Here is a 19,248-nt window from a genome sequence, read left to right on the forward strand (position 1 = left end):
ATTTTAGAATATACCATTAAGATACTTTCCTGTTACTTACTGAAAGAGCAAATCAAATGTTATTTTTTAATTTCGCTTAAACTTGAAAATAAACATAAAAAAAATAAAATAAAACAAAATAAAGAAAATAAACTAAAACTTAAAATTCATATTTTGTTCTTACGTCTTTGATACATTTCACTATGTTTGCTCGTGTGGTTCTCTGTATCCAATGACCAAATGTATCCATCAATCTGGTAAAGCAAGTACTCATGGTGGTGTCACTCTTGTATTCATTTCAAAGTTCAGCTTCCTTGAGTTCATCTCAAAATTCAGCAGTTTCTTCTCTTCTCAGCCAGTTTGTAATCTATTAAAAAAATTATATCAGTAGGTGTCAAATATAGATTACACAATATGCCACTATATAAAAAAGTGGACTTTTTATATTCTTAATAATAAATTTATATGTATATGCTATCAATATTTTTTTGTATTAAAATAAGATGAACAATAAGTGCTCTTCGATAATCGACTGATTACGTGAGTTATAGAACAAAACAAAAACAAAAAATGTATGGAAGCATGAATTTCAATAAACTCTATCACGCAGCACGAAGAATATAACAATTTTACTTTATTATTATTATTAGTATTAATATCGTTTGCAATTTTATTTCGCAGCCGTTGCGCAGAATAAATATATTTATTCTTGCACATATATATATATATATATATATATATATATATACATATACACACACACATTGATGTACGATTTAATAATTAAAATTGTTAATGCGTAATAAAAATAATAAATTTTTTTTCTATTCTTTCAAAGTTAATTGAAAATTCCATCGATACTTTCCATTTTTAGAACAGCGTTTTCTAAATAAAATTTCACGTAAGTCACATTACAAATTTCAAACATAACAAAAATGAAAGGGGGAAAAAAAATTAAGGAAAAAAAAATAAAAAAAAAATAAAAAATAAAAATAAAACAAAACGATGACATATCTTTCGAATAAATTAGATTTGGAAGACGACTTAGAAATCACTGTTCTAAATCAACTCATTCATCGATGGGAACGCTAAAAAATTAATGAAAATCAAAAACTATAATTCAATTCACGCTTCACATTCATTTGCATTAGTTAGCGCATTAATTCCATTTTTAAATATGAATAGACGCAGTGGATCTGTAGTCATTATCAAAAAAAGGAAAAGAAAGAAAAAAAGAGAAAAAAAAGAAAAAGGAAAGAGAGAAAAAAGAGAGAGAGAGAGAGAGAAGAAAAAGAACAAATACGTAATAATAATACGCATAAAAAATGCGATAATTTATATTACGTAAATAATTAAAAAGATATCCACATTGATATTTATAATTTCATTTGATCAATATGCAATACAAAAAATGATAATTTAATCCAATCTAAATGTAAACAAGAGTATCCGTTATAACGATATTAAAATAAATATTTATCGAATATATTATTTATATAAAGCTTAAAAATTCTATATGGTAAGATATTCATTTAAAGAAACATAAAAACATAGTTACAAATGAACTCATCTTACTCAAAAAAGAACAAATATCTTTTTTATTATAAAAAGCAAAATTGAATAAACTGCGAATATTCGATTAAAAATCAAATTAAGATGCTAACATTTCATCTAACTCTCGGTATGCATATAATGGAATCACGTCTTTCGCAAAAATCTTCTCTATCCTCTATAAAAAGGAAGAAGCGAGCGCTTTATTTTGAATTCTCGCAATGACACGTATTTAACGATCGGCGGTTCGTAGTAACTCGAAAACGATTCAATCACAAGCCGTAAATAATATTCATATATAATAATGCCAATATGTATAGATATACATATATGATATATATATATGCCAATATGTATACATATTATATTGGCACATACCCGAAAGCATGTGCTTCTTTTATGCAGGTAAAGTAAAGGACGCACGCGTTGGACATACCTTCTTTTTCAAATTCAAAGCACGCCAGCTTTGAGCGCAAACGCAATTTGTAGAATTATCCGCATATCGCAGGTTGGACTATTCACAGCAATCTCGCATCTACGGGCGGCCACACGCATAGGTAAGATCATAATCGTTGATAGAGACGTTTCTTCAATTATCGCCATCGGACGTAGATATTCGGTAAAAACCTGCTAAACGCACTTGCCACACGCTGACATAACAAACAACGATGTTTCCGTACTTGCCCTAACTGATTAGAACATCTCTAGCTGAATTGACTGTTTAAAACTATGCATTATTATATTTAATTCTTTGTAATAAGATTTGTCATATATATATACTTTGCATAGCCTTAAGGACTGTCATATCTTTAAAAGAAATATGATGATTAAGAGAATTTGTGTTAACAAGAATTGTCTCCGGAATTCTTTAAACATGATTTCCACATTTCATGTCCATAAAAATCTTCATGATACATTCATTCGTCAATTTTTTGTTATATTGTATCATAAACGTATCACCAGTATCTTTTTCCAAAAGCGGATCATGTAACTATCACATGGAAATATATTTTCTTCATATTACCTTTCTTGATATATATCAAGTATTATGGATGTTACATGCTCCTCATTTAACAGCGAAGACAATAAGTTAGGCCTGTTAAAGATACTTTATTTATAAACTAAACAGCGCAATACACGTTTGCTTATATACTTATTTTCGAATTTCGTCCAAAATCTATGATTAATTTGTTCAATCTCTATCGTACTTTTTGTATTCTTTATTGTTAATTAAATATTCATTCGTTCAACCTATATTTTAAAATGAACTTCAATACACTAATTGCTAAAAATAAATATCTTTTGCGTTGAATATAATGGAGAGATTTATTGATGATTAAAGATAATTATTTTCCATAATTTTCCTTTTGCAAAACATTACATGAAATGATTATAAATGTTCAAAATATAAATCAGTTTACTTTCAGTTCTTTGATGTTCGAAAATCTTGGAATGTTTATGAAATAAAATATGAAAATTTTAATTATAAAGACACATATATTTTGTTTGTTTAATTTTATATTCGAGAAAAAAAATCGTGACAATTAAATTAATTAATCATGCTAACGCGTGATATAATTTTCTTTTTGCATTTCCATACTTATTTTATAAAGGTACATAAATAACTCCCGAAAGCACATTTTCTTGGTTTATTAATGAACATTCAAAACATTATTCAAGTTCTTATTTGTAAAAAAAAGATTATACAGCATTGCTTTTATAGGCTAAGTCAAGTTTTATGTATAGAACTAATGCTATAAAATATAATGAAATTATCTAAACCTACAGCATGATTATTTATGTTGCTTAAGGTACAGATACAGGATATTGTGAATATTTCCTTTAATAATAATAATAATAATAATAATAATAATAATAATAATAATAATAATAATAATAATAATATCTAAATTCGATATTATTATATTTATGACCAAAAAAAAAAAGAAAAAGAAAAAGAAAAGAAAAAAGAAAAAAAAAATAAACAGGATAAGGAACATAAAATCTTAGTTTAAAGTGTTAACTCAAAAATTATTCTCGCATATTGATGTTAAAGATTTGCTCAAAAAGGAAAAAGAAGAAGAAAATTAAAGTATTAGAATTACTTTGATATCATATCAAATGTAGCTTACTATATGTGTCGTATATGTATAATGTGTGTTGCATGTTAACTATTCCTAGTACTCTTTCTCTTTGTTTCCATTGCTGAGAGATTACCATATAGTGTTATCTTTCTTTCTTTCTTTTTTGTTTTGTTTTATATTGAATAATTTACATCACCCATGATATTTCTCATTCTTACCACACCTTAAGAGTTATACGTTAAACGTTAGGTCTATCATAAGTTACACATAGTATCATCGTAATTGTATGGACTCTGTGTCGGACATAGGGCAGTTCCTAGGTATTCGAGTCCGTGCGAGTGGCCACCACTAAAAAGGCATTATTTAAAGCTGCCTTTTGCATGCGCTAGTATATGCATTAATATGTTTTTAGTACCTCGGTGGCATCGCATCTGCCGGACCTGGGAAGCTAAAAGGTCAGAAAAATGAAAAATCGCACAATTAATTTTTTCTTATGGCATTAACGTCGCAAGTAACTGATGAAAGTATAAGATGTAACACTGTTACCCACGAATAACTAAATAATAATAATAATAATAATAATAATAATAATAATAATAATAATCACGTATACGGAAATCTTATCGCTCGTAATGTTGTGTCCTGAGAAATTACATACATATATACATACATACACACATATATACACACATAATGTATATATATAATGTGTGTGTATATTATATATGTACACACACTTTCTCTCTTTCTTTCTCTCTCTCTCTCACACACACTACTCACTCACTCCTATTCTTTTTTTTTAACGTCGCAACGCATGAGATAATAACATCGCATCATTGAACGCCAAAGAAGACTATTTTCGAGTCTCGACGAAAATCGTAATGAGACCATTGTTGGGTCATCTTTATCATCGCATAAATCTTTTTCTTTCTCTTTCTCTTTCTCTCTCTCTCTCTCTCTCTCCCCTCTCCCTTTCCCCCTCTAATCCATATATGATCATTGTAAATTCTACTGATAATTTTCTCAGCGTGTAATTAAGACAAACAACTTTTTTTTCGATTTGAGCCATACATGACGATGATCATTACAAACGCAAATGGATTACTACAAAACGCAATAGTAAACGCATCTTCTTCTTTGTTGTACCAAAAAAGCTAAGCTTTCTTCGGCTTATTTTTCTTTTGCAATTATGTGAAACGCTTTCACGTGTTTTTATAATTGGAGCAATTTCGAAATAGGATTTAAAAAATAAATAAATAAATAAATAAATAAATAAATAAATAAATGAAATAAAAAAAAAATTAAAAAAATTAAAAAAAAAGTTGAATAGATACGCAACAAGTTGTTTAATAACGCTTCTTTTCTTTTTGTACGTAACGGCGCAATACATTTATTAACGAATTATGGATTCAAAATATATCATCGCCCGATTATTCACATATTTTTTCTATCCTTTCTTTTTTTTTTTCTTTTAAATTGAACGCTTGATTTAGATCTCACTCGCGAATCGCGTAAAAGAAGAGAGGTAGTATAGAGTGAAAATGATTAAGAAAATCAATTGAATTATATATTTTATGAAAAATCATTTAATTCCTAACAATTTTTATCAAATAATTTACAAAGAAGATTATTTTTTTTCAGTTATTTGTGAAACTAAATATATATATATATATATATATCCATAAATCTATCCATATCCATATCCATAAATATAGATCATGTTTGAGAGACATTCGTTTACGTATAAAATTTGTTTGTAAATAATACAAACATTTTCATAGACACACTACCTCTGTTCTCTTTTACACACTCAGGAGCTAAAACATCGCATAACGATATTTATTATCCACCGTTTATTGATGAATTTTTTTTTGAAATGGTGGCACCTCATATATATGATATATACATATATATATATATACATACATACATATATATATGTACGTATATATGTATGCATACATGTATACATATATACGTGTGTGTCTCTGTGTGTGTACATGCATACACGCACATATATACATACACACATATATATGATCGAAACGAATCATCGCGGTAAGTGTCACACCTTATACTTTTACAGAAATATTTAACCTGGGACGAGATCTGTGATCTAAGAAAAATCGTGTTTTACGAGGAAATGAAATAAAATTAAGTAATTAAAACATGTAACGCAGAAAGGAACGAAGACGTTCTAGATCAACGATCAGTCGTTCGCATATATTCCTTTCGCTACTTTTTTTTCGATCTTATTGCGTATCGTACAATTATTTTTCTATTCGCAGTGTCGTGAAAAAATATATTATTTAAAAATAATATAAATCAAACTTACCGGCCGCCGCCACGTGGAGGAGGTCCGTATGCATCAGGTCTGTCATATCCTTCGGTATAGCTATATTAATAAACAAGTATTTGTTATTTTTATGTAAGTTACGTTAAATTACCTAATATACGCGTTAAATAACAATGACACATAACATCAATAATGAAATTAAACTAGTCATTCATATGTACAAAGTCTTACTAATAAATAATTAAAAATATAATAACTAATAAACATTATAAATGATTAACTCACCCTCCACCAACAGGTGGGTATCCACCACTGGGAACAGCACTACCAGGTCTTCTACTAAACATATCTGCTTGTGGTCCAGGACCAGTGTTATAACTGGGAGCACCGGTACTGTAGCTGGGACCAGTACTCATTGGCCTAATGAAAAAGAATGTAAACAGTGAATAGAAGTTCGCTGTTAAAAACAAAACTAATCTTTTCTTTTTGCTTTCCAGGGGTATCACGCATCAGTTGCGTTTACCAATGCCTGGTTTATTTATTTCTTTTCTATTTTTTGCGATAACCTGTTATGACATTCCTCATTATGGCATGAACATTTTGTGAGCCATTGTTGAAACGTTCAAAGCTGAAGGAGACCGCCGCGTTATTTCCAATATGTGTCTATTCGGTCACTTTTTTTATTTATTTATCTTTTTCTTTCTCATGTTTAATCAAAACTGTGTAAGAATATTTCATTGCAACTTAACAATGAAACTACATACCTCGGAACCAGCAGCACGTACAATTTTTACGTCAGTGTTCTGTTGAATATATGGTGGTTCTCACGAAACCCTTCTGCTTTGGCTTAGATTATATCGTACAAAGAATAGCAGACATCGTCATAAGACTTGAATTAGATAGTCCAAAAGTACCTGTGATGTAACTTTTCCAAATTTTCTACTAGATTACGATTAATTTCACAAAGCTATGCTACAATCACTTAGAAAAATGGACAAGTGAAGTTAAACACTATTCAATTTCCACATGCACTTATTTTCTTTTCTCTCTCCATCTCTCTCTTTTTTTTTAAGCTCGTGCATGGTCTTAAGCAGATTAGTAATAGATGTGCAAATTTATCTTTATGAGATAATGATTAAATTATGATAACAATAATTTTGTTAGACGCATTTGAAAAAGTTCCAATGAAATGGATCATTTTAATCTTCTTACACTTAATGGCTCAAAAAGATATTCGCGTATGACCATCGATATAAGATCAATATTATCACATGCAACAATGAAACTACACTTATTACTATCATTGAGAACATTCCTTTTCTTAAAATAATTCAATGTTCCCTATGTTTTTGCAAATAGGAACATAAATAAAAATCTCTTAAAAATATAATAACTTTACCAATGACTCTCATCATATCCAACATCAGTGTATCCAGTACCATATCCTGTTGTGGCAACGGCAGCACCGCCGTTTCTCATTGGTCCGGTCGCAGCGCGATCATAATCATTTCTAGTTGTGTAATCAACTGTGCGACTTGCACCGAAATTATCCGTACGACCATAATCAACGGGACCTGGTGCACCGCGATTAAAATCTCCCGCCATACCAGTTCCAACTACTGAAAATAATATATATATATATATACATACATATCTATTATTTCTTCATCTTTTTTCAATGATTTTACTCGATATATTCATTTAAATCAACTACTTAATATAATGTCAGATCATTATGATAAAATAGACCATTATGTTACCATAATCTGTTCTCGCTCCAAAATCTGCAGCACGGGTATAATCAGCAGTCCTGCCATAATCAGCTGTACCTGTTGGGCCATATCCTCCTACAGCAGCAGCAGGTCCATAGCCTCCACCCATCCCTGGCGCCGTCGAGGTATATCCCATCGCAGCAGTTCCCACGTTCTGGCCGTATGCTCCACGGTCGGTATACCCAGTGCCGAAGTCGGTCCCTCGTCCACTAAAGTCCCCAGCACCACGATTGTAATCGGTATAGCCAGCTGCGACGCCACCTGCAGCAGATCCATCGTAACCAACGAGTTGGATCGGAAGAACTGTAAAGCACGCCGAATATTCCAGTTGGTTTTAAATTTGAAATGAACATAGACTTAAAATCGACGTGCTATATTCTCATTGTTGTTAAAGAACTCAATACAAAATTTATAGGATTAGAATGTTACTTTTTCATTATAAGAGTAAAATATAAACTTAAAAATGCAGAGTTAATTGTAAAATGGATGAGAAGATAGCACCGTCGAAAAACATAATAGAAAAAATATCACTTACCTCTTCTATCATTGTATGGTCCAGGACGAGCGTCTCTACCACCGTCTCGTCCTCCTCTACCACCTCTCATTGGTCCGCCTCTTCTGTCTCCATCCCTGCGTCCTCCACCGCCTCCGCGTGACTTCCCAGTTGACTGCTCCACGTTGATGGTTGCCCCCTTGAAGTTGGAATTATGGAGCGCCTTGATAGCTGCAGCTGCGTCCTCCTCTCGTGCCATGTGTACGAAGCCGTATCGATTCATAACGTCACATTCCGTCACCTCGCCGAAGCGTAAAAATAATTGTCGCAACTCATCGTTGCGACAATTTTCTGGTAACCGCCCCACAAATATTTTTGTTTTTCTCTGCAAAAATGCAAAATATCATAAATAAAGTATCTTATTCTAACGGTAAAAAGTAGTCTATGATTAAGTACATATATAAAACTAAAGTAATCATGCTGTACAGCGAAGATATGAAACATCTATCCTTGTATACACGCTTATGTATCTCTAGATACGATCATACTTCTGTAACAGCAAGCATGGTGTCTGTTAGAGAAATTATTTTAGCTCAGTTTTTTATATTACAGACTTACATTATTTATATGTTATAGACAATGCAAATTATACTGAGCTAACAAAAGCATTGTTGATCAAGTGTATCATGATTTATACAACGTATACAATATCTGTAGAATCTAATACAAAGTTTGCATATTTAGATTAAACAAATGCATACTCAAATTTGCTGCATCAAATCATAGACCGCTTTGACTTACCCATCTGTATTAATGGTGCTCAATAATCATTTTATTAGAGAACAATGGTTTTATGTATAATTTCCTTATATGTATTTCCTGTAGTTTCTGGGAAGTGTGTAATTATAAAAAAATATGCATAGCTTTTTATAAAATAGCAGATTAAGAACAATTGGTAAACAAAAATAATTGATGCTTATCATTGGAAATAAATAAAATATAATATCCTAAGTAACAAATGCGCTTACCGGTTGATTAGAAGACACCATTTTCTGAAAAAAAAATAAATAAATAAAAAAATAATTATGTTTCAACATCAAATAGTAAGACATAAAAAATATAATTATTGTACTGTAGTTACATTGGCAGCTTTGTATATTACGATGCGCTCTATAAAGTAATAAGTTAGATATATAATAAATAAATGCTTCTTGAAACAAATGTTTTATCTGCATATATATAAATATTATTGCAAAAATGTATAAAAGATTTTATACTGCATATAAAGATATATGTAGTATAAAAGTATACATATAGTGTGTGTGTGTGTGTGTGTGTGTGTGTGTGTATGTATATATATTATTGTAAAGATGGTTGTAGTTTCTTTCTTAAATACATATTAAACATATAACTAGTAGAAATAGATATGCATATATTCGAATTACTTAACATTTAATGTTTCTCTAATAGTATATCAAGGAAAACTACGCTACCGGAAAATCAGAAAGCTTAGCCAAAAAATGGTAGTATTGTGATCACGTAATTGTGGAAGTGTTGGTCGAAGGACGCGAGAAGTACAATTGAATAAATGCTAGAGAGAATCCAACTTTGTTGTCAATATTTATAGTTTTCGATAATATATTTTCGTGAAACAAAATAAATATATATTGAAAGTATTATTGAAGTACACAGACCGATTAAAGCATACGCCTCAAGAAACCTATCCTTGTGTATCCGGTCTTTGCATGTCTCCATGCAATCATCTACGTTACATTACAATACTACAAAAATAGTATGATCCCGCTCTTTTCTCGGCAATCTGATTATGCTAATTATTATTAAAAAAGAAAGATTTACCATACTCACATGTAATTGCGACGTTTTGGCGAAATTAAATTAAAATAAAAAGGATGAAACTTTCGTGACGCTCTATAGCGAAACGAGGCACAAAATGGCGTCTGACGATTACAACAGTTATTGCCGTACGAATCTTTGGTCGAACCGACAAGCATACACGCTACGATCTACTTTTTGTAGTATTAAGATTCGATTCCGATGTAAGAATATCGAATAATTCAAGTTTTTAACACGAGATGGCAGCATACACGAAATAGCCGAAAGCTTTCACACGATTGGCCGATCGTGAAAAATCATATATCTTTCTTTCGATTTTAATTGGCTTAAATCGCCGCCAAATTTTTTCTCTTTCTCTCGTTTACACGAATACTAAAAAATTTAATATTAGGTTAATTCTACATTTTTTATCATCGAATAAAAAGTTTCTGAAAAAATAACTGATATATTTATAAATTTTTCATTGTAAACTTATTAATAAATGTGTGTGCTGCCTGTGTGTACTGCGCAGACGCGTCAAGGCCACATAATAGAAAAAAATCTTTGATATATTATATCTCATTATATATATATATATATATATATATATATATATATGTGTACTCTCATGCGTTAAGCTACGTAAAATATATATCTTTATCAAAAAAAATTCTAATATACAACCAATGTAACACCAATATTAATTATATATAATCATTATATTAAAATATATATAAATATATTTTCCAATATTTTATAAACTTCTGAGTTTATTTATTTATTATTTCCTAATCGCCTTATATAAACGTAAGGATATAATATATTTGATCTTAAAAATATATAAATCCAATCAAAAATAAACAAGGAATTAGAACTTACTTAAAAATAAACAATTGTTGTCTTCTCTGTGATAAGACTAAATGCAGATTTAATAAAAGCATAAAATTTAAGAAAAGATCAGTGTCGTCACAAAGTAGGTTCTGGTCCAATACCTCCAGCAAATCTATAAACAAGTGAAGATACTTCTGCGGCCAATTTGTCGACATCAGATAGATTTTCACATTCTGCATAAACACGTACTATGTCCTCAGTTCCAGAAGGTCTAGTAATATTTTATTTATATTATTTCAAATAAAAATACTAGAATGAAAATATTGATTTTTAGATGTACAAAATACCTGATAAAGCTTCTTCCTTTTGAATACTTAGCTACAACTTTATCAATTTCATCTTGTAATCCTATTGGTGTAACACACTGTCTTTCTGCATTAGTCGTTGTAATAATATTTCTGTCCTTAACTTTGACTTTCACTTGTTTATTTGGTAGATCTGTATAACTTTTTTCCCATTCAATAATACTCCATTCTTTGGCATATAAAATAGTTTCTATTAACAACATATCGCTTAAGGCATCACCGATAGTCTGATTGATTATATTTATAATATGTATTAATTTTTCAGCAGCAGTACGTTCATTTTCTTTTAACCTATAATGATAATAAAATGTTAGTAAGACTGTTTGTGTATAATTTTAACAAATCAAATCTTACATAGTATTTTCTGCAGCATTTGAAATAGATTGGATAGCTGTTTTTTTGAAAACCACAGTCCCATGACCATTTGCTTCAAAATAAACACCAATATCAAATTCTGTTGCTTTACTGTGCAAATGTTTTACACCTGTTGAAACACATGCAACTGGAACTTTCTAAATATAATTTTTCAATGAAATATTTAATTAAAGATTACTCTAACAATATGGAGATAAATAAATATATACCAATTTTTGTGAAATATAATTAGTTGAACCTGCATTAGCATATGCAGTTTGAACTAGGCCAAGATTTAATTGCAAAGAACTTTCTTGAAGAAGCTCTTTGATATAACCTGCTACAAGAGTAGCTATACGATCTCCATCAAGAATATGAAATTTTTTAGTTTCATCTACATAAAAATAAACTATTCTATCTGCATCTCCGTCTATGGAAGCACATCTAGCATTTACTTCGGGTTGCATATTTAATGGTATTTTTTGTTGTATTTTAACATAGTCAGCTCCACACTGTAAAAAGAAAAATATATATTCTTTTATCTTAATTAATAATATGATTTTTCAAAAAGTTATATACCATGTGATTTAATTCTCCATTTCCATCATTATAAATATTAACTTTGAGTGCAGAACCTATATATTTCTGAAATTCTTTCATAGCTAGTGCACCAACACCATTTGCCGCATCCAATTGTAATTCTGCTATATATTTGTCACTATTAAATGAATTCCTGTATTTTCTCATACGTTCAAAAGCGTTCGAAAATTTAGTATAATAGCCTTTTAATGTTGGTTCTCCATAATTGCCATTAGTATTTGTACAAACAACAAGATAATGTAATTGAGGCGTAGTAACAATTCCAAAATCTTTTACAATACCATTCAAAGCTCTGATACCTGCAAGTGCAGCATCTAATAAACTAGGACTACTTTTTCTTGTATCTCTGCCTGTTATTACCGTTGCACTCACAGACATATCAATTTTTAGTTCATTTATAATACGTTGAATAACAGTTATAATATCAGTATCATTTGCATTAGCTAAATCATTAGCTATTGTTTCCCAAGATGTTTCTAACATTTCACCATTAGGATCAACTAATTTTACGCCATTATCTGATTCTACATTGTGACTAGCTGTTATCATCAATCCAATTGCAGCTATAATATAATAAAACCTTTTATTTTATATCAAATTTAAGGTTGATTAAAAGTAATCATCCTTTTCTTTATAATAATGATATCAAAATACCAAAAAACAAATTAATTCTTACCATTACATATCTTGGATCTAAGGACAGCTAAAACTCCCATTCGATAAAGTACATGCTCTAAATAATCTGCTCTAAAAGTAGATTAATAAATAATAATAATATATTTAATAATACAATATATAATAATATAATATTATAAATATAAAGTTGTTCAAATTTAAATAATATAAAAAGTATATTTACTTAGTTCGAAAGCCAGAAGTTCCATATTGTATAAGCCCATTATGTTGTTTACTGTACGTTGAATTTTCTATATTCTTTATATATTGAATATTCATGATGCTTTAATGCATATAGTTATTCTGAAAAAATATTTATTTATTAATACGTACGTTTCTCGAGGAAAAAGAAGTTTCATGTAATCAACAAGAGATAAAGTAAAATCACACATGTGCGATGTGCATATGTGTGTGTCTATGTAATAAAAATTTGAACTATTTAAATTGTATACAGTACCTATCTGTGACAACTTCACTTGTGACAAGTGACATTTATCGAAGCTTTGTATTTGCCACGTATCGATATAACTCGAAACGCCATCTGTAATTGAAACGCTTGATATATATACACATAATACGTACGTAATTTAAAAATAATTATTTAATTATTTTAGACACATATTAATACGTTCTTAAATGATAATATTTAAATTAAAAACTTTAAAATATATTAAAAAAAAATCTTATTGTATATGCATTATTATAATTGGTTAATACAACCAATTGGATTCAACCAATCAGAGCTATTTCAACTTGATGATGATTGGATATTGTCAGCGCGCTCATGTAACTCACTTTTGGAAATGCACAACTGCAATACGCTACTACAAAGGAAAGATCTATCTTTAAAAAGAAGGTTCTCGTTGAGTTTATGGTCGTATAGTAATCATTATTTTATAACACGTGAGGTTGTGGTTGTTCGAATTTTTTATTAAAAGATGGCTTTACACGTACCAAAAGCACCGGGCGTTGCCCAAATGTTAAAAGACGGTGCTCGTGTAAGTATATATTAATCGATTTATCAAATTCAATGTTGTATTACAAATTACTATAGTCAAAAATGCGATGAAAGTAATGTCGATACCGCCATCGACGTCATTACCTTTTATAGACATTCCTCGTACTAGATTTACACATGATTATAAAATATTATAAAATTCATAAATACGTTATATAGTTACTTTTTAATGCCTACAATATATCGTATTTATATTACTTAACAATTTATTTATAATTTGTAAATTCAAATAAACATTAAGTTTCACTTACAATTAATAATTGTAGAATTCTGTATATTTTGCAGTCATTAATTGTGTACAAATCTTTTTAATGATTATAGTAGTTGCATAATATTCATTACAAAATCTATTTTTGTTACCAAAAAAATATTACAAATTTGCTTTTTTAACAGTATTTCTCCGGGTTAGAAGAAGCAGTATATAGAAACATATCTGCTTGCAAACAGTTTGCACAAACAGTGAGAACTGCATATGGTCCAAATGGCATGAATAAAATGATTATTAATCATATTGAAAAATTATTTGTCACTAATGATGCAGCTACAATTATTAATGAATTAGAAGTAGAGCATCCTGCCGCAAAATTGTTAGTTCTTGCATCTAAAATGCAAGAAGCAGAAGCTGGAGATGGTACAAACTTTGTTATCATATTTGCCGGTGCTTTACTTGAAGCTGCAGAAGAACTTCTTCGTTTGGTATTAAATTATATATAATGAAAATTTTATGAAGTATTTTTTTATTCAATTTTATATTAAAAAATAAGTTATATTTTTTAATAGGGTATAACTACATCAGAAATAGTGGAAGGTTATGAAGGAGCATTAGAAAAAGCATTAGAAATTCTTCCTACTTTGGTTGTTCATGAAATAAAAGATCATCAGAACGAAGAAGAAATGAAAGTTGGAATCAAAACATCTATAATGAGCAAACAATATGGAAATGAAGATCTTCTGGCGTCTCTTGTTAGCAAAGCATGTGTATCTATTTTACCTGAAAAAACTACATTTAATGTGGACAATGTACGTGTCTGTAAAATACTTGGAGGTGGTTTAACATCCTCTCAAGTAGTAAATGGAATGGTATTTAAACGTCAAGTAGAAGGAGATGTAACCAAACAGTCCAATGCTAAGATTGCTGTTTATACTTGCCCTGTTGATATCACGCAAACAGAAACTAAGGGAACAGTATTAATAAAGACAGCAGATGAATTGATGCAATTTTCACGTGGAGAAGAATCATTATTAGAAACACAAATAAAAGCAATTGCAGCTACTGGAGCTACAGTTGTAGTGTCGGGTGGAAAATTTGGTGACATGGCTCTTCATTATATGATTAAGTACAATTTAATGGCTGTCCGTATACCTAGTAAATTCGACATTAGACGGTTATCAAAAACTGTTGGAGCTACAGCTCTTTCGAAGTTAGTTGCACCATCGAAAGAAGAATTGGGATATGCTGATTCTGTTTATATTGACGAATTAGGGGACACTATAGTAGTGATCTTTAGATTGGATGGAAACGATAGTCGCGTTAGCACTATACTTGTTAGAGGGTCTACAGAAAATTATATGGATGATATTGAACGAGCAATAGACGACGGCGTTAATACTTTTAAAGGAATTACAAGAGATGGCAGATTTCTTCCTGGTGCTGGTGCTACTGAAATTGAGCTGGCTTCACATCTTGCTTCTTATGCTGATACTTTACCAGGGTTAGCACAATATGCAGCACATAGATTTGCTACAGCTTTGGAAGTTTTTCCAAAAACTTTAGCAGAAAATAGTGGTAATCATGCATCTGAATTACTCTCTAAATTGTATGCTGCGCATAAAGAGGGTAAAAAAACTTACGGATTTGATATCGAAGTTAGTAATATTCTTAACTATATTTCTAAACGTACTTTATTTTGTTAGTAAAAATTAATTAATATTAATATTATAGGGTGAAGGTACTGCTCTTGTGGACACAGTTAAAGTAGGAATTTTAGATTTATTCCTTACCAAGCAGTGGGCTCTTAAGTATGCAGTGGAAGTTGCTTGTACTGTGCTTAAAGTTGATCAAATTATTATGGCAAAGCGTGCTGGAGGTCCAAAAGCACCACCTGGTGGAACTCGCGATGACGAAGAATAATAATTGGTATCAAATCTAATTAATATTTTCCATTGTCTATTCACAGGTGTATTATAAGATGGATTTATGCAAAAGTAGAAATTTACAATTATAAAAATTGACTTTGAGTTCATTCTTTTTTCTTTTTTATACTTTGTTTAATATTTACTTTTTTCAATTGTTCTAGAATTTCATTGGAATATATAATGTATTTATATAAAAATTCGTTCTTTTACATTTGTTACAATATTTCATTGAGCAACATTTATTTTTAAATTTATCTGTTAACTGATTGTGAACAGAGAAATTGTATTCAAAAAATGCAATTGTATTCAAATGCCAATATCTTTAAAAAATATAATTGTATCATTAATCTCATGTCATTTTCACTTCAAGAATTTATTATTTCTTGAAAGCTCAGAGATTTCACTCACAAACATTAACGTTTATATGGTTTTGTATTTTCATTCCGCATTTACTTTCGCTTGATTCTAGTGATGTATGGATAAAATATTTAATAAAATTATATAAGCTAATATTCCAATTCTATTTTTTATTTTTATATTTTAATCTAAAAAAATTTATTTTTAATTTTATTTCTGTAAGTTTTATTCCTCAATAATGCGAATATGCAAAAACATTCATCTAAAAAATTTGTCATTATTGTTTCATGGAATGCATTTAATATTTAACTTTTATAGACATTTTTGTAATGTTTAAAAATATTATAAAGATTTCATTTGTTGCATCAGTTCTTCTAAGCTTGGACCAGACGTATTTGCTATTTCATTTTGAGAATTAGTTGGTTGTACAGATATGGTATAAGCCTGTTTTAAACCGGTATTAACTAACTGAGCATTTTCTTCTTCTTGCTGTTCATATTCCTCTACTAAGGAAATTCCTGTTAACAGATTATATCATTAAACAATTAACTATATTATAAATATTATATATTTATACAGTGCTGATAATAAATTTTATTATATACCCCATTCATTGTCTTCGTGCAAAGGTTTTGTATCACTAACTTCTTCAACAGGCTTTTCAACTTTTGGTTTTGCCTGATATTCTTGTTGTCTTTGTCTGCAATAATTATCTTCACAATTTGGATTTGGCTTTAATACCATTGTTGGAAAAAAATCTTGCAATGCATTATAACCTAAATAATATGTTACATCTCCAAAGTGAAGTAAATATTTCAAAGTATTCTGTACCAAAAAGCCTGCTACTATACCCATAGTTGTGGGTAAGGATGCAGCACACACACCATCTCTCTTTAAAGTTTTTTCATCAATATTTGATGCAACAACCAAAGGTGGTGCACACTAAAAATGAATGAATTAAAAAAAGTGAAGAATAGATTTATAAATTACATGAAGTATCATACAGCAAAACAAGCTGTCTCTCCTGGTATAAGAAATTGAATATGTCCAGAGACTGCATTTTCTGAAACTCCGCTTTCAAACCACAACTGATTGAGTTCATTACAAGCAGTGTTTATTGCCATACGTGCTTCAAAATTATCGACACAACTTAAAACTAAGTCCACAGGGCCATTCATTAAGCTTGATGTACTAGAATTCATATTACAAAATAAAATTACTCTGCAATAAATTTGTTTCACATATAATAATCAAAATTTTATATATATATGTATATACCTTATCGTAATCATAAAATCTTGAAAGTTATCTACAGTCGTAATATTATAATTATGTGATTCAATTTCTACATCAGGATTAATATATTGTAAAGTCTTGGCAGCAGCTTCCACCTTACTCTGTCCTGCTTGATATGGTTGAAAAAATAATCTATTCATATTTGCTAATTCCACTTTGTCATAATCAAAAAGAATTAGCTAAAATACATCATACTTTTATACAAATATAATAAAAAGACAAAGATATGGTATAATCTGATAATATTGAAGTAACACTACACATATTCAAAATAATTTTTTTGCTAACCTTTCCTATACCACATCTTGTTAACATCTCTGCAGCTACACTACCAACTCCTCCAACCCCAACAATAGCTACTGTTTTTTGTCGTATATCTTCATAATTATTAACAATACCCATACGTTTTAATGCCATTAGACGACTATGAAATATAAAATTATAAATATATTTTATTTTAACCTATATATGCCAACTATAAAATTATAAATATATTTCATTTTAACCTATATATGCCGACTATAAAATTATAAATATATTTTATTTTATCCTATATATGTTTTATATAACAAAATAAAACAAAATAAAAGGTTTTTTTTTCATTTATTATTTAAATACCTGTAGGGGTTAGAATCTATAACTTCACCAGACATATGTTCAATCTTTTCGCGTGCAGTAATTGCATTTCTACATCTCTCCTTTTGCAATTCCTCTTCGAGCTCTGCAATTCTTTTCTGTAATTCTTCCATTGTTCCTCTTATACAAAAATATTAAATTACTTAAATTATTTTAAAGTTTTAACAGAGCACACTTGTCAAAATCAAACCACACAATAAATGATAATTACCCATGAGGCAGTGTCTATGGAAAGGAACTAGGAATGACTAACAGCGCCATCTAGCGGCGGAAACGAGTAATACAAATCTCAATCTTCCTTTGCTGTAAATAAGTAAGATATTTATTTGACCAACTATCACTAAAAATATTTTTTAAAATAAGAGATGTATTGAGTTCTAAGAAATATTATTTATTTGTATTATAATACTTTGTAATATTCTTAATGCAATATTATTAGTGTATTAATTATGTTCGTACATTATTTATTAAGCATGGATCTATATAAAATATTAATGTTGGATGTATTTATGAGAAAATGTAATGTTAATTATAAACAATATTCTGTATTTTTAGAGTTTCTCTTTATCTTTCACATATTAAGAAATATTAAGAACTATTATTATCGGTTGTGAATTACTGATTCCATACAAACAATTATCGTTATTTTCTATAAAGTAGTATTTAAATGATAAATTGAGATTTATACTAGATATAGAAAATCTTTATAAAACAAGTAGATTTATAATCACTATGCTTTTAACATAAAAACAACGCGTTTTTAAAAAGAACATAATAATCGAAATATTTTCTATGAATTAATTAAACGAAAGTAAATGTGTTTGCACATTTGAATAAGCATGAGATTAATATAGATATTAATAATAAGATCAAAAACACAACTTAATAAATTAATATGAAATTCGGCACCATATCAACAGAGATTGCACGAATAATTTTGATTAGCATCGTTATATATACGTATAGCAATAA

At 29.3% G+C, this 19,248-nt stretch overlaps 4 protein-coding genes across 11 annotated transcripts; 1 reads left to right on the forward strand and 3 right to left on the reverse strand.

Moving 5' to 3' along the window:
* Nucleotides 1-171: 171 nt before the first annotated feature.
* Nucleotides 172-10,181, reverse strand: LOC122635503 (RNA-binding protein 4B-like). Of its 7 annotated transcripts, none has more exons than XM_043825788.1 (9): nt 10,042-10,181; nt 9,204-9,227; nt 8,218-8,560; nt 7,671-7,985; nt 7,310-7,529; nt 6,196-6,330; nt 5,950-6,009; nt 4,030-4,062; nt 172-346 (listed from the first exon to the last, which is right to left on the reverse strand). In XM_043825788.1, the coding sequence occupies exons 2-9, from the start codon at nt 9,222-9,224 to the stop codon at nt 331-333; spliced, it is 1,143 nt and encodes a 380-aa protein (XP_043681723.1). In that variant the 5' UTR covers nt 9,225-9,227; nt 10,042-10,181; the 3' UTR covers nt 172-330. The 7 variants fall into 7 exon arrangements, with proteins under 7 accessions (XP_043681723.1, XP_043681726.1, XP_043681725.1 ...); XM_043825790.1 differs by lacking the exon at nt 172-346 and adding an exon at nt 3,166-3,962 and having other exon boundaries at nt 7,671-7,943; nt 8,281-8,560; XM_043825787.1 differs by lacking the exon at nt 172-346 and adding an exon at nt 3,166-3,962 and having other exon boundaries at nt 7,671-7,943.
* Nucleotides 10,042-13,371, reverse strand: LOC122635501 (phosphoacetylglucosamine mutase). 2 transcript variants are annotated; one of them, XM_043825782.1, is made up of 9 exons: nt 13,291-13,371; nt 13,018-13,136; nt 12,835-12,905; nt 12,138-12,721; nt 11,789-12,070; nt 11,559-11,716; nt 11,187-11,495; nt 10,888-11,110; nt 10,042-10,401 (listed from the first exon to the last, which is right to left on the reverse strand). In XM_043825782.1, exons 2-8 carry the CDS (start codon nt 13,110-13,112, stop codon nt 10,975-10,977), a joined length of 1,635 nt encoding a protein of 544 aa, XP_043681717.1. In that variant the 5' UTR covers nt 13,113-13,136; nt 13,291-13,371; the 3' UTR covers nt 10,042-10,401; nt 10,888-10,974. The 2 variants fall into 2 exon arrangements, with proteins under 2 accessions (XP_043681717.1, XP_043681716.1); XM_043825781.1 differs by lacking the exon at nt 13,291-13,371 and having other exon boundaries at nt 13,018-13,264.
* A 302-nt stretch (nt 13,372-13,673) lies between these two features.
* Nucleotides 13,674-16,497, forward strand: LOC122635500 (T-complex protein 1 subunit theta). The gene is made up of 4 exons (XM_043825780.1): nt 13,674-13,831; nt 14,245-14,547; nt 14,632-15,717; nt 15,794-16,497. The coding sequence occupies exons 1-4, from the start codon at nt 13,772-13,774 to the stop codon at nt 15,980-15,982; spliced, it is 1,638 nt and encodes a 545-aa protein (XP_043681715.1). The 5' UTR covers nt 13,674-13,771; the 3' UTR covers nt 15,983-16,497.
* LOC122635504 (ubiquitin-like modifier-activating enzyme 5) lies at nt 16,342-18,488 on the reverse strand. The gene is made up of 6 exons (XM_043825793.1): nt 18,259-18,488; nt 17,929-18,064; nt 17,623-17,819; nt 17,349-17,535; nt 16,950-17,286; nt 16,342-16,862 (listed from the first exon to the last, which is right to left on the reverse strand). The coding sequence occupies exons 1-6, from the start codon at nt 18,387-18,389 to the stop codon at nt 16,687-16,689; spliced, it is 1,164 nt and encodes a 387-aa protein (XP_043681728.1). The 5' UTR covers nt 18,390-18,488; the 3' UTR covers nt 16,342-16,686.
* Between the last annotated feature and the right edge of the window lie 760 nt (nt 18,489-19,248).

The sequence above is a fragment of the Vespula pensylvanica genome, chromosome 18 (assembly GCF_014466175.1).
Source record: "Vespula pensylvanica isolate Volc-1 chromosome 18, ASM1446617v1, whole genome shotgun sequence".
Lineage (NCBI taxonomy): Eukaryota > Metazoa > Arthropoda > Insecta > Hymenoptera > Vespidae > Vespula > Vespula pensylvanica.